Genomic DNA, 14,236 nt, shown 5'->3' with positions numbered 1-14,236 from the left:
TTTAATTATAATATAATATTATAATATATATTATATTTATATATCCTTAGAGATCTTCATCACTGACACCAAGTCAGGCTTCAGTCTGCAGACACACACCCAAAACGAGTTGGACTCAGGCCACTGTCACCCTGCCTTTGACAGACGTTGTAACCGTTACGTCCATCAGTGTCACACATTTGTCAACAAACAGCTATAACAACACTAATTATTTGTTTATCCATAACCTCTATAACCAACCAGTCGGTAGAAAGTATATGTTTTAAGTTTAAGACACGGACAATATGAAAAACTGCTGACGGTCCTGTTTTTTAACAAACAAACCTCCATTTGAGTCACTGTAGGTTTATTGACAGAGGGGCAGCAGACAGACGGGAGCTGAAGTTACATTTCAAGAATAAAAAACATCTTTGCACTAGTTCTCCAAATTCACCAGAAGAGAGCGCGCTATCTTTACTTTTATGATTTGTCGCCCACACAGGGAAAAATCCTTTTGAAACAAAACTGTGACTTCTTATGGTGAGAGGTATATAATAATATAATATGATAAAATATATGATAAAATAATATAACACAATATAATATAATTGACAACTTCAATACTCTCCTTATTTACTGTTAACATATATGACTATATTCAAAATGAGTAAAAATTTACATTAGCTCAGAAAAAACTAAATGTTAGCCACAATAGCTAATAGCTTAAAGATTTAATAAAGACTAAAATGTGACAAAATGACTAAAGTTATAACCAAACAGATCATACTGAACCCACCAATATGTAACACATATCCACACATATGTTGCCACAATTACAGCTAGCTATTGAACAGTGAATGTTTTATAATTCAAAATAAAAATCTCTGTGTTTTTAGGATCAGTGTGATGAGCCTCAAAGGGACAATTCAGAGTAAACTGCAACATCTAGTGGTGGAGTTACATGTTGTGGTCTAATAGGCCCCAAATACAACATTCTCATGGTCATTAAAACACCAGAGGTTTAAAACTAACCTGATAAATATATTTTTTTGTATTTGTATTCTTTTTTTAAATCCCTGTGCTTCACACTTCTCATCTAAAATAATGCTATCTTTGTTAGATAATAATTTTTCTTTTAAAGTAGGGTCATACATTTAGGAAACTTTTCCGTGGGTGACATTCTTTCTTGTGCACTCACTATAACTTTTTGAACTGTTCTCCGTTTCTGGCTGGAAACCTCAGTTGCCATGTCAACCAGCTCATGCCTACAGGAAACCAGCTGAAAGAAAGGAGCGGCATCCACCTGTGCTGTTCCTGCTGTTACCCTCTGAGTCTCAGAGTCAATCCTCTTACTCTTTTTTCCATGTGGGGCTCCAGAACTTTAATCCAAACCCTGGGTGAGAATATAAAAGTTGTCAATGGAAATATGCAGCTTTAGTGCATGAGGTCCATGATGACATTTTTTTCCTTCAGTCTCCAGGATTTCCAGGCGCGTAAGAGGATTTTCTTGTAGCCCTGCGGCCATATATCTGAATTACATCAAGGATATTTGAAAATATGTGTTATTATTGTCAAACAGAAAAATAGCGGCGGCGAAGGCAGAAAGGTCAGGTTGTTATGTAATGGTTTTTGTCAGAGTGAAATCACTCAAAGTCATTTAATGTAAAAAAAAGAGAGGCAAAAATAGTCATGCTTTTATATATAATGGTTTCTGAGGATCCACAGAACCTGACATTTGTTAAAACTTTTAAAGTCTGTATTTGCTCTGTTCTTCCATCACTTGAGAATCTATCAATAAAGAATCTCTCATCAAAAGTCAAATTAATTGAAGTTCTTGTCTCAGCATCCTCGTGCCCTCTGTGCTCTGACTCAGCTGTGGCTGACAGCTGACTGTTGAATGTGTCCTGACGATCCCAGTGACGATGGTGAGGCCAGGTCAGAGTCATCTGTGTTAACCACTGAGGGCTCCTGTCTGTCTGTCTTCTAAACTTTTTTTTTCAACTGAGGGTCAAAGTAATTAAATATATGTAAAAATGTTTTAAAAAAAGCAACTTAATACCACAATAATTATACGTACATCAATTCAAGCAATCCTAAGAGGATCTGATTTTCTCCAGGTGGTCAGTGGTCAGCGTCCACCTGGTGCTGATCCGTCCATCCATCTATTCATGGTTCTGACCTTGTCCTCTCCTTGACCAGTTCACAAACAGCCAGTGTATCATGGTAAACATCAGCCTCTGCCTCAGATTCCTCTCAAAACTCTTTCTTTTTTTGAGGCAGGGATTCCACCCTTCTTGTTGGTTTAGACTGCTGTTGCCACGGAGACAGAGACGGTCTTCCCTCTGTCCCTGCCCAACGCTGTCCTCTGAGTCAGTCCCACACCTGCACTACAGCTTAGTCTGACAGGACATGTCTCACACAAGATGTCAGTGCTTTCACACATACTCACATCAGTCTGGAGGCTGATGGGTGTGTGTGTGTGTGTGGGGGGGGTGTTTACTTCCTCAGATTGCCTAATAGGTGTCTTCTGTTACATTACACACCTTTGTGATGTCCCTTCCTTCTCCTCAACACCTGCGGTAAAAGCAATTCTCACCAGCCTCTCTGAGATGCTGCAGGTGTGAATCACTCTCTCTCTCTCTCTCGCTCACTGCCCTCTCCTTTTCCTGAACGACCCCACCCCTCCACATACCCCTCCTCTTCCTAAAATAGCCCCCAGTGCATGAGTCAGGATGACCCTCTACCCCACCACCCTCCCACTCCCACGTCACCTTGGTTTGATTCCAAGATTTAGTTTGAAGTAAGGTTTTGAACAAGGGTCAGATTAGAGTTTGTATTAGGATTAAATATATTTTACTAATAGTCAAGGTCAGGTTAGGGAATACAATAATATTATGACAATGTAGAGAGAGAGAAACAGAGAGAGAGAGAGAGAGAGAGAGAGAGAGAGAGAGAGAGAGAGAGAGAGACCTCCATATGCCTTGCGTAAGAGCACTCCGGCAGCAGCTTGTACACTCTCCTCCTCCTCCTCTGTCTCTTTGTCGTTCTGGAGGAGAACCACAGCACTCCAGTCTCTTGACCGTCTTCACCTCCGTTAGGATTGGAGGCCGTGACGTATCTACTGACGGGAACCCGTGAGTTTTCACACCGGTGCTCCAGCTGCTGACCAGGGCGGCTATTTGTGGAGCCGCTCGGAGCCGCTCTGACCGTTATCTTTCCGTTAACTCCTGCACTTGTCACCATCCAACCCTCACCCTCGTCGTCCCCTCCTCCTCTGTCCAACACCCAGACGGACAGAAGCAGGAGTTTATTCTCACTCTGTCACTTTGACCTGAGAGACCACCTGAGTGGACGCCGTCAGACATTTTGGACTCGTTTTCCAAAATAACAAACTGAGATTTACGATGCTGGGACGCAGGAATCAAACCGTTCCATCGGTGCTCTTTGGATGTCTGGCTTGTCTTGTGTTCGTCTTTGTTGTCAACGCAGACGGTAAGTTACCGATGTCATCGATAAATACGGTAAAAAGCTACGATAAAGCCAGGAACTGAAGGTTTGGTGACGCGTCTCCAGCTGTGCGTAATGGTCACTGCGCCCTTGGCGAATGACCTCCACCTGTTCTTCTTCTCTGTGCTTCATCAACGTCAATGTCATTTAAAGAGTTTTGCTCCTTTAGAATTAATACCTAATCTTAAAATCCACAAATTCAAAACGTTTTTTTTTTGCCCAAACTTCCCGTGCGTAATTGACGCACAAGCTGTGGGTGCGCGATTAATCTTTGGTTTCACTAATGACAAATATCACGGTAAAAACGCTGTTCTTGCAGTGTTACCGTAGAGTACTGACAGATTATTGTTTTGTTCAAACTTAGTTAACCATTTGTCCTAGGGGTAACAACTAGTAACTACTAACCTGCTCCTACCTTTAGTGTGTCATCAGTACAAACACTATACTGTTTATTATACATTTTGATGTCGCCTTCCCAACTTCATTTGCAAAAATGCAGCCCTAAACCTGGCAGGAACCTACACCATTCTTCACGGCTGCCTGCAGACATCCAATATAGTTCAGCTCCTTGACAACAAACCTGTTGTCTGCCGCATGCTGTATACAGTACTACATGTTGTCTCTGTATTGATAAAATATTCACACCAAAAATAAAATCCCAGTTGCAAATTCCTTGTAGTAGATTTCAAAAAGATTAAGTCAGGGTTTGTGGATCAATGTGTGAAGAGATGTTCATAAGATTGTTGCTTTCAATTATATTTTGTTAAAATGTAATGGAAAAATATTTTTAAAAAGAAAGAAATATCTTGGTGTATAATTCCAGGTGATCAGACATTGGTTGGAACAGGTTTTGAAATGTTTCCCTCTAACTCTCTCGTGTCGTCTCCCTCAGGTCGAGTGTTCGTGTTGGAGCCCAGAAACTCCTCAGGCCTCCAGAGTTTTAGAGATGCTGAACATGCGTGTGCCTCTCAACACGCTCGCTTGGCATCGGCAGACGAGCTCCGTCACGCGGTGCTGGAGTGCTTCTTCTCCCTGTGCACGCAGGGCTGGCTCTACGGAGGCACCGTGGGGTAAGAACAGACAGAGAACACAGGAGTCTGTCTTCATTTGTATGGAGGGACGCCACTGATTTACAGGTGTCAAAGGTCACTTGTGGTGTGTGTGTGTGTGTGTGTGTGTGTGTGTGTGTGTGTGTGTGTGTGTGTGTGTGTGTGTGTGTGTGTGTGTGTGTGTGTGTGTGTGTGTGTGTGTGTGTGTGTGTGTGTGTGTGTGTGTGTGTGTGTGTGTGTGTGTGTGTGTGTGTGTGTGTGTGTGTGTGTGTGTGTGTGTGCTTGTGTGTATGACTGAGGTCGCAGGACAGGATGAAAGAGACAGAGGAGCAGTAGTTGTTAAAGGGGGAGCGGGAAGATGGAAGATGAGAGTGACACATTTCAAGGGGGAAAGAGAAAAAGGCGAGGGGAAGAGAGACAGAAAGACTCCTCTGTTCTTTCCTGGAGGACGAGAAAATTCAGAGCCAGGGTGTCATGTCGGCTGCTGCCTCCACCTACAGCTGCCATCTCCAGAGCAACATGACAGACATGTCTGAGCAGAAGGAGGGAGAATCAGACGGAGGGACACATCAAGTATCAGTGCAGTTTTACACATAACAAATACTGACAAATACTAGAATACTTTATAATACTTTAACTTCATCTTTAACTGGGCACTTCATCTTCCACCCACACGTCTGAGCTCTGTTGTTACTGTTCGTAAAGCCCTGCTAACTCTTCACTATATATGATCAGTATCAGTGAACCTAGAAGTGCCTTGACATAATTCTGAAGCCTCTTGCATAATAACGTGTGCTTCCCAGACCCACTCTTGTGCCCTAACATCTTCATTCTACCTGTCAATCACAGGGTCGCTCTCCTGGTAACCAATCACAACAATACCAACAGACTGTATTAACACTCACTCTCATACAAACACACACGTCTGTGGGGTTTTCCGGTTGTTATGTCACATGATGTGACACTTCTGAGAAAGGAGTTCAAGTGATGAGTGAACAGTCTCTGAAGGAGGTCTCCCCCTCTCTCCCTCACTCTCTCCCTCACTCTCTCTGTCTGTCTCTCTGTATCCCATGGCTAATCATGAAAAACATAATATATAATAATGATATAATAGATGCCTTGTCCTAACTCCTAACCTGCAGTCTGATTTTAATTCTTATCCTAACTGAACTGCAACATACTCCACGCACACACAAAAACAATTCACATATAATCCATCTAATTTGTATGAATTACACATGTCCTCTATGACTCATGGGGGTCTGTGTCTTTGGTCCCCATGGTGTAACAGGTCTTTTAGATATTTCTGTCCCCCACCACACACACAGATACACACAGATCAGATAGAGTTTGGTGTGAAAAGAGTCTTTTGTGATTTTTGGGCTGCAGCTGAGTGTTTTCTCTGAGATTTCTCTCGGCCGCCTTCACTTTTCCCCACTTTTGTCCTTATAAGCTGATGTTAGCATCATGCAAACATCCAACATGACTCATGCTGTTCTCAGCTGCGGCTCTCAGGTTGCTCTGCCACTCAAATTCTTTCCATTAACTTTCTGGAAAGAAACCGAGGCCCAATCATTCTGGGTGTCAGATTAGTAATAACTCTTTTAGTAATCATTTCTTTAGTATTTTAATAACGTGTCTTAGATCAGTGAAACCTTAGGTTTAGCTGCTCTGGGATCGTGGAGTGGTTGGTCTGTGGAGTCTTATCCCCAGCTGTTGGATGATAAACAGACTAATGATGGTAAAATCAAGTTGATAATTAGTCCAAACTCATTACTCTCTTTAGAGTCGGAACCTGTTGGACTGTGTCCAATATCAAATCCCCAGTGCCGCTCTCTCTGAAGGCGGCTGTAATTTTGGGCTCATGTATGAGAAAGTCCGTTCCCCCAAAATGTCATGCTGTGATAATATTGTGCCACCGCCTACGGCTGCTGATAAAGCAGCATTTTTTAGTCGTGAAGTCTGTTTCTGGACCGTGGAGTCACGCTGCAACAATATTTGACCAAGCAACGAGTCTGGTGGTGACGGATTAAGAGGAAGTGCAGTGTAAATCAGTGTATGTCACAGTGTCATCCATTGTACTGTACGTATGAAGTACATGAACCACATCAATGTGATCTTCAACAGAACAATTTCACTACAGCACATTTATAATCACTGATGTGTGTTCTAATGGTTGGACCTAAAAACTTTCTAAAAACACACAATGAAACAGGTCATGGTTTAATCAATGGAATTTGAATGACTTAGTCGACGTCTACTGCTATAATCCCTATGGGTTTATGGCCAGAACTGGAACTGATCCAATGCTACAAAGTGGACTCCAGGTCTCCAGTCAGGTTGGAGGATTCTGCTTCTTCTTTATTTATATCCAAGCTCATTGCTAGAATCAGTGAAGTCTTCCCACCTTCAGGCCTTGAAAATGTCTGTTATTTTCCGGCATTATTTCTTTTTAGCGTTTTATCAAACCTGTTGTTGTTAACCATGACGCCGTCGATCCACTTCTAGGACCACAGTCTGCAATATTGTGGGCGGAGCACTCAAGGCTGTGGACGTGAGAACGGAGAACGCCACAGGGGACACGGCGTACCTGGACGCCTTCTGCATCAAAGACACAGGTCAGTTTGGAAATTCCAATAATGGACAGTATCAAACGTGAACTTCACAAGCAGCCTGTAAAACATCACATTAATATATTAGTATATACATTCAACAGTTATTGGTTTTGAATGGCTGTAACAGATGAAGTTGTCTGGTGTTGACCAGCTATGATCAGCCTTGAGTTTATTTTGCCCCATCTTCCCTTTTTATAGAAAAAGAAATACCACAAAATAAAACTTTGATTCACTGCACATACACAAAACAAAATCTGGGACACACTGTATTTTTGGTGCCTGCTCAACACCTCTGCCAGGGCAGGGATTCAAACTGGAATTCCTCTGACCACGAGCCTGATCCTTTAAGCACTAGGCCACAGTCTGCCCCAACCATGCCTGTTTGAATGTGTTACCTAATGGTCCAGGGCTTTTAGGGATACAATTATTGCCCCATTCACTGGCTCCAAAACTCCAGTAAAGTCAAACAACGTAATTCCTACAAAACAAAAGACAATCATTTGACTGTGTCTCCTGTAATACCTCCACATCCCCTAGAATTATAAAAATATTAATTAGTTGTATTATTTTAAACTGTGATTAATGTAAACGCTGTATAAACAACGTCATAAAACACAGACCTTTTTATTTTGGTTTTGTTTTGTTGTTATCTCTGGCACAGGATGTTAAGAGCACTGGGTTAATGGAAATAAAGTTCAAATAATAAGTCATTGTGCACTCTAAAAATGTCATTTGTTAAAAAAAAACATCACTCTGTGAAAAAATAAACAAACCAAAGAGCCTTTATCTTTCTCTGGAGGTTTGGTTCATTTCAAAATCACATCAGTTTTTCTGCGAAGCCACATTCCTTCTTCTCACTTCATTTGTTCTTCCTCCATTTCCTGTTGTCAAACGGTGCTGTGAAGCTGAATGTTCAAAATGATACCACGTCGAATTCCAGACAGTGAAGGCATCGTGGCTTTTTTTACACGGCCTGTATCTCTGTGTTTACAGGCGTTCCCTGTGGGGACCCACCGTCTTTCCCCAACGCCCGTCTCCAGGGTCACTCTGGCTTTGAGATGGGCGATGAGCTGCTGTACACCTGTGCGCCAGGTTACGTGATGCCGAGCGGACACAGTGCCTTCAGCCTGCTGTGTGACAGCTGTGGAGAGTGGTACGGGCTGGTGCAGATTTGTGTCAAAGGTAAAGAGCACACGGTTAAACTATAAATGTGAGACAGTGTGGACCCATGTGGGAGACCTGACTGAGGTCGATTCCCTCTCTTTTCTCCCTGTTGGTTAAACTTTTCTAGCTGGATTTCTAGTGTTGGGAAACAGTGTCTTGACTGTGAGTTGGTAAGAAAATGGCTGCTTTGACACTTCAGTGGGACATACCATAATGTGTTACCTAGTTCATAGCAGAGAGTCTGAGTTAAAAGACTCATGCACTGCAGAATACCAGGCCTGTGACTGTGGTCAGTCAACACAGTCGTCATCTTCATATCTGTGCTTCCAGGCAGTGAGTTTGAAAGTTCCCTTAACTAACAATTAAAAAAAAAAAGATTTAACCAAAGATATAGCTAATAAGATATGTAACCTAAAATCATCGCAAAATGGATTTAAAAATATATATTTAAAAAATTTTAAGTGAACTTTACAGATAAGTGGCCGTGCTCACTGCACTGGTTTGTGTTGATCGTGATGAACGTCAGTTCAGCTAACCAGGATATTTATTTGTTTGGTGTTTCCTCAGATGAGACTGTAAGTCATGTTGACTACGAGGACAAATTCACAGACTCCTACGAAGAACATCATGACAATCCAAGAATGGAGGATGCTCAAGGTGGATTGTTTGAAGAGGAGAGCAGGGATGCCTATCGAGGTGAGAAGAGAGGTCACCAGCAGCAAGAGACGAGCTACGGACGCCTGGACCATCAAGACCAGCAAACAAAGGTTGAAGAAGACAGAGACACAGATGAAGAACGGGCGGTGGAAGACTTTGTAGGACATCCAAGCTGGGAGCAGGAGCAGGAGAGCAGGCAGGTGGAGAGGACGGACACAGGTGGCCACAGAACCACAGAAGCACCCGTCTCTCTTCTCTCACAGAAACACATGTTCTGGTTTCCCTCCGAGGCCTTCCAGGAGGAGGGTCGGTCCGTCACTGAGACGACACAGAGAGCTTCAGACGGCGTATCAGAGGAGAGCAAGGACCAGGAGAGCAGAGAGAGTGACCAGCAGCAGCAGAGTCCTCACGATGCTGGTGACCATCATCCTGAGCAAGAAACCTACGACAACCTCGATACCAGCGACCCAGTGGACCACGATGACAGCAGACACGGGGATCAGGACGACCGTGATGATGTTGTAACACATTATATTCCCAGGCAACATGATGATCTGGATCTGCTGGACCAACACAGTAAACATGATGACGACCACTACGACCATAGTGAGCATTACGACATGGGTGAACATGAAGACGATCAGGTTCGCCATGGGACCCAAGGATATGATGATGGGGAAGATACTTATGATCATCATGAAAGCTACGAGGACCACGAGGACGTTACCAGTGATCCTGAGGTCACTATTCAAGTCCATCCTGAAGACTCGAGAGAACATCACGACCACGACAACCATGACAACCACGGCGATGTTGAGGAGCATTACGACTCCCAGGAAGACCACGACAACAACAGCCATTCTGATCACGATGGTCACGACCACGATGCTCATGACAGCCACGACCGACACGACAGCCATGAAGATGATAGCCATCAGCAGGTGTTTTTTTCTGTGGCAACAGACGAGCAGCAGAACCTGACCAAGAAGGAGGAAGGAGAAACAACCACAGATGACACCTGGCTGGATGGCTACCCTGTTGTTCCAGCAGGAGCAGAAAAAGGAGAGTCCACGACCACAAGTGAGAAACTGGATCAGAGGGAGAGTGGGACCCGGGTCAGAACTACAGACAGACCCAATGAGGTTGAAACTGGACTAGTTCCTGGTACCAGCTCACCAGAGGAGCACCAGTCTCCCACCCAGGAGTATGAGAAGGTGGTGGACGTTTGGCCGGTATGGATCTCCACTTCTACCCCTCACCCTGGTCATTTGGACTCCTTGGACCCATCGTACTCAGACACCCTTGACTACGACACCCAGCAGCCAGGACCCACTCCTTCCTGGCCTGAAGACCTCACAGAGGACCCCTCGCTCGACCAGGGTCCTGCTCCATCGTTGCATGAAAACGACATCCTCGTCAGCGTGATGGAGGACAACAACCTGCCGGGCGAGGCTGGGGAGAGAGGGGAGACGGAAGGGGAGCTGGGGGAAACCGTCTGTGTGGGTGAGGACTGCCCTCCTCACCCTCCCAGCTCCTCCATGAAAGGCTCCACGGTGACAGCCGTAATCGTGGCGGTCTGCTTGTTAGCGGCGGCCGTCATGGTGGGAGTGTGGTGTTACAGACGGCTGCAGCAGAAGAGCTCGGTGTACGAGATGAACGGGAAAGGACAAAGTCGGACCAGACAGGGCCAACAGATAGAGATGCAGCAAAAGGTGTAAGAGAGAGGGACATTCAGGAGGACAGGGACAAGTGAGAGAGAAGTCCAGCCCTTCATCTCACCAGACATCAGTGCAACTAAAGGTTTTGGACAAAGAACAGAGAATAGGCAGAGCATTAACACACTGATCACAGTAAAGACTGATGTGGTTTTGTAACGAAGGACCCACGTTCTGCTGCGTATCATTTCAAAGGAATTTCACCCGACTTTGTCATACTAAAAATATCCAGCGCTGTGGCCTGTGGCTGGACTCGTCTACAGCCTGTGTCTAGACTGGACTCAGCTTCAGGTGCTGGAAAGAAAAAAAGAATGTAAAACATTGAGCATGTTAGAAAAACCCAGGAAGTTCTGTGTGACTGAGACTGTTTGTCTTAAAGTTGTGGTAATGAATCGTTCTTTGACATTTCTATTGTTTCTGTTGACTTTATTGAGGGATTTGCTTATTATCAATATGTGCTGTTCTTGATTTATTGATTACAAATGGCCCACATGTAATCAAAGAAAAATGAAAAATGAAAATAAAGCCTGGAAATAGTGTGAGTGGGAAGTTTGAAGGGAAGAGAATTGTTCGGCCCGTGTTGGTTTTGACGGTCATCTGGTGAGAACTCTAGAGCAGCTGTCAAAGACTGCGTGTGTGTGTGTGTGTGCGCGCTTACGTGTGTAATATAGAAAGAATGTGATATATGTGTGCTGCCACTTTTTACGCCAACCACTGCTATGACGGCGCATCGTTGATGCTGACGACAATGAGAGCAAATATCAAACATTATCGTGCTCACACAGCAGCAGACGTAACATGTTTCGCTCCCCTAGTGGTGCAGTGAAGTAATACGCTGCCATGTGGCACACATGGACACACTTTCACACCGTTGCAGGGGCCAAATAAATTGTGTTAGACCACGAAAATGTTTAGCATTCATTTTATACAGAGAGATTACAAATATAAGTGTGATTTCTGGTACAAATGTCTGAGTGAAACAAGGCACGTTATTCCCAGAAATCATCGACAGCAGAGACTGTATATAAGAAACGGACTCAGATATCCTGTTGCTAACTGACTTTGTTAAATGAAGCTGCTGGAGTAGAGTGGAAGTTCCACGGCAACTGCTATAATAAGTCATTTCACCCATTCACAGTAACTTCACGGCCATATTTGAATGCACTGAATATTTGTGTGACAAAAACAACAGTATTAGAAGAAGAGAGCAACAGGATGTTTCTGGTCGACCTTTGCAGCCATGTCATCATTCTGATGCAGTTTTAACAGGATGTCAAGTGTTATACTACATACTATATAACTATTAGTTCACAAAAAATAAAAAAATATTCATTTAAATATAGATAGATTTCTGTTTTAAGGTACGAAGCATAGGTATGGAAATTGTGCTGTGAGTGAATTGATTATTTTGGTTTTTTATGGTTCTGTTGTTGTGGCTCATTTGTAGTCCAGTGTTCTTTACTAAATACTTAATCTTTAGCTAAAAAACAAACAAACAAATGTAACAGTGTGCCACTGTCATATGGAGGAATTAATCGTCTATGTTTTTGAGTGTATTTAAATGATTTATTCTTATGGTACTCGGTACAAGGCAAAGTCCTGGGTCAGATGTCCTGCCCAGGGACACATTGGCATGTTGCTGATATTCTACCACCCATAATAGTTTCATTGACTCAATATAAAACGTGTTACAATGATGTAATATGCTAGAAATTCTACTTTTGTTTGAATATTTTTGATGTGACTATTTTGAAGATGGTGGTTCATTCTCCAGATTGATTTTTTTTTGGCTTCATTTTCATGTCGTGGTCTCTTATATGTCACTGTCCTGGTTGAGGGCGGAGAGAGCAGAGTCTACAGTGTGATGTTTGTTTTTGTGTAAATATGATTTTATAACCATACCGTGCTGTACATAAAGCGGTGGCTCGAAGAACGTCTCACCAGGACCAGCAGTGTCCCTCCTTGTGTTTTACAGAGACGTGTCTCATTTCCACCACTATAAATCTCAGCGTCTGCCTGTTACACTGCTGTTAAAGTACAAGTACTGTAGTGACAACAATCAGCTGCTGGGGTCACACTGCGATGAAAACCGTGTTGTAGAAGAGACTGAAGCAGGTGGGTAGATTTACTGCATGATCTGACGTCACCAGATGGTGTTACGCTTTTAAAACAGTTTGACTTCCGTTCTGACATTTATAATCACGTCCGTTTTGTGTAGTAAAAAAGCAGTTTGTTTTTATTTTAAGCAGCTTATTCAGAGTAATGTCTGACAAACGTGTGTACTGTGTATGAACAAAGTGTTCTTGAAATAAACATAAACACATGACACTGTGGTGGTTATTGTCATTGTACTGCAGGAGAATTGATTTTATGTTTATATTTTTATTACATATTTATCTGCCTATATGTATACATATATATATTTCTGTCAAACATGGACTTTTACTCAAAGTCTTACATTTCGCTGAAAGGAATCATTGTTGGGCATTTATTGTGTTAGCCCGACCTATGACCATGACCTTTTACCCCCATACCTGACCTTTCCCACCTTCTTTAGACCACAGTTATCTCCAGCCTTTTTAACCTGTTCCCAAAAATTGGCTTCAAATGGAAAAGAGAGTAAGACGGAAACAGTAGGTATTGAAGAAAAGACAGGCGATAAAAAAAAGGAGAGGATCCAGGATAACAAAAAACAATGCAGAGGTGGAGACGGGTGTTAGACACACACACAGTCAGTGATACAGAGGCCATGTTCCCCTGTGGGTTTTTAACACCACTGTGTGACAAACTGCACTGAGGCTCAATGTTCAAACATTATTAAATAACTCACTGTTCTCTGGCTGCATCTCTGCTCAATATAGACCTGTTTCTTTTTTACTTTTCATCTGCAGACGCCCTGCTGTGCACTCCTTTCTCAAGCTAAAATGAAAAAAAAAAAAAAAAACTTTCTGTGATGTTTTGCGGCCTTCTTAGTGTTCTGTGAGAGACATCTGTCCTCTTCTGGGACTGTTGTGGTCATTCAGTACAAATCAACCTGAGGGCATCTGGGTGTGAGGCCGACTTTCTTCTTGTGCTGTGAGAGTGTGAGGGTTAACATCAATGACTTGTGACTTCACTTGGACTTGAACCCTTTGACTCGACAAGACTTGATACTTTCTTCAAAACCCAAAGATTATAAAATAAGTTATTAAGGAGCGCTCTGTATCTCTCATTGTGTACGTGTGTGTCTGAGTGTGTATGTGCTGTCGGCACAACATCCAATCAAATTAGACCCACGTTGTTTTGACGAGATAGCATGGAGTCAATCAAATTGCGGGATAACCAATGAGGAAGAGCTGTCAAACAACGCGCGGATCAGAAAATGATACCAAAGGTGGTGTTGTTCGGATTAAAAAATTACGAGGTAATCAACAAAAAACGAGTGGCAGTATGCAAAACATGCGGGTCGAACATTTCAGACGGAGACGCCACAACCTCCAACTTCGTCCGACATTTGAAGCTGCACAAAGAACGGTAAGTTCTGAATGAAAGCTATCGTTTATTAGCTTAG

At 43.1% G+C, this 14,236-nt stretch overlaps 1 protein-coding gene across 1 annotated transcript; it reads left to right on the top strand.

The window, feature by feature from the left end:
- Positions 1-2,942: 2,942 nt before the first annotated feature.
- Positions 2,943-13,143, top strand: susd5 (sushi domain containing 5). The gene is made up of 5 exons (XM_008331657.3): positions 2,943-3,471; positions 4,379-4,556; positions 7,044-7,153; positions 8,144-8,332; positions 8,882-13,143. Exons 1-5 carry the CDS (start codon positions 3,384-3,386, stop codon positions 10,687-10,689), a joined length of 2,373 nt encoding a protein of 790 aa, XP_008329879.1. The 5' UTR covers positions 2,943-3,383; the 3' UTR covers positions 10,690-13,143.
- The last annotated feature ends 1,093 nt before the right edge of the window (positions 13,144-14,236 follow it).

The sequence above is a fragment of the Cynoglossus semilaevis genome, chromosome 18 (genome assembly GCF_000523025.1).
Source record: "Cynoglossus semilaevis isolate Cse_v1.0 chromosome 18, Cse_v1.0, whole genome shotgun sequence".
NCBI classification, from domain to species: domain Eukaryota; kingdom Metazoa; phylum Chordata; class Actinopteri; order Pleuronectiformes; family Cynoglossidae; genus Cynoglossus; species Cynoglossus semilaevis.
The sequence above is the reverse complement of the archived record's forward strand: the minus strand, read 5'-3'. Positions and strand labels throughout refer to the sequence as shown.

Bases quoted from the DNA above. Each gene is read 5' to 3' on its own strand.
- susd5 (XM_008331657.3), top strand. From the start codon at position 3,384: ATGCTGGGACGCAGGAATCAAACCGTTCCATCGGTGCTCTTTGGATGT. The intron at 4,557-7,043 runs GTAAGAACAGAC...ATCCACTTCTAG, and splicing joins CTCTACGGAGGCACCGTGGG to GACCACAGTCTGCAATATTG. The intron at 8,333-8,881 runs GTAAAGAGCACA...GTGTTTCCTCAG, and splicing joins GGTGCAGATTTGTGTCAAAG to ATGAGACTGTAAGTCATGTT.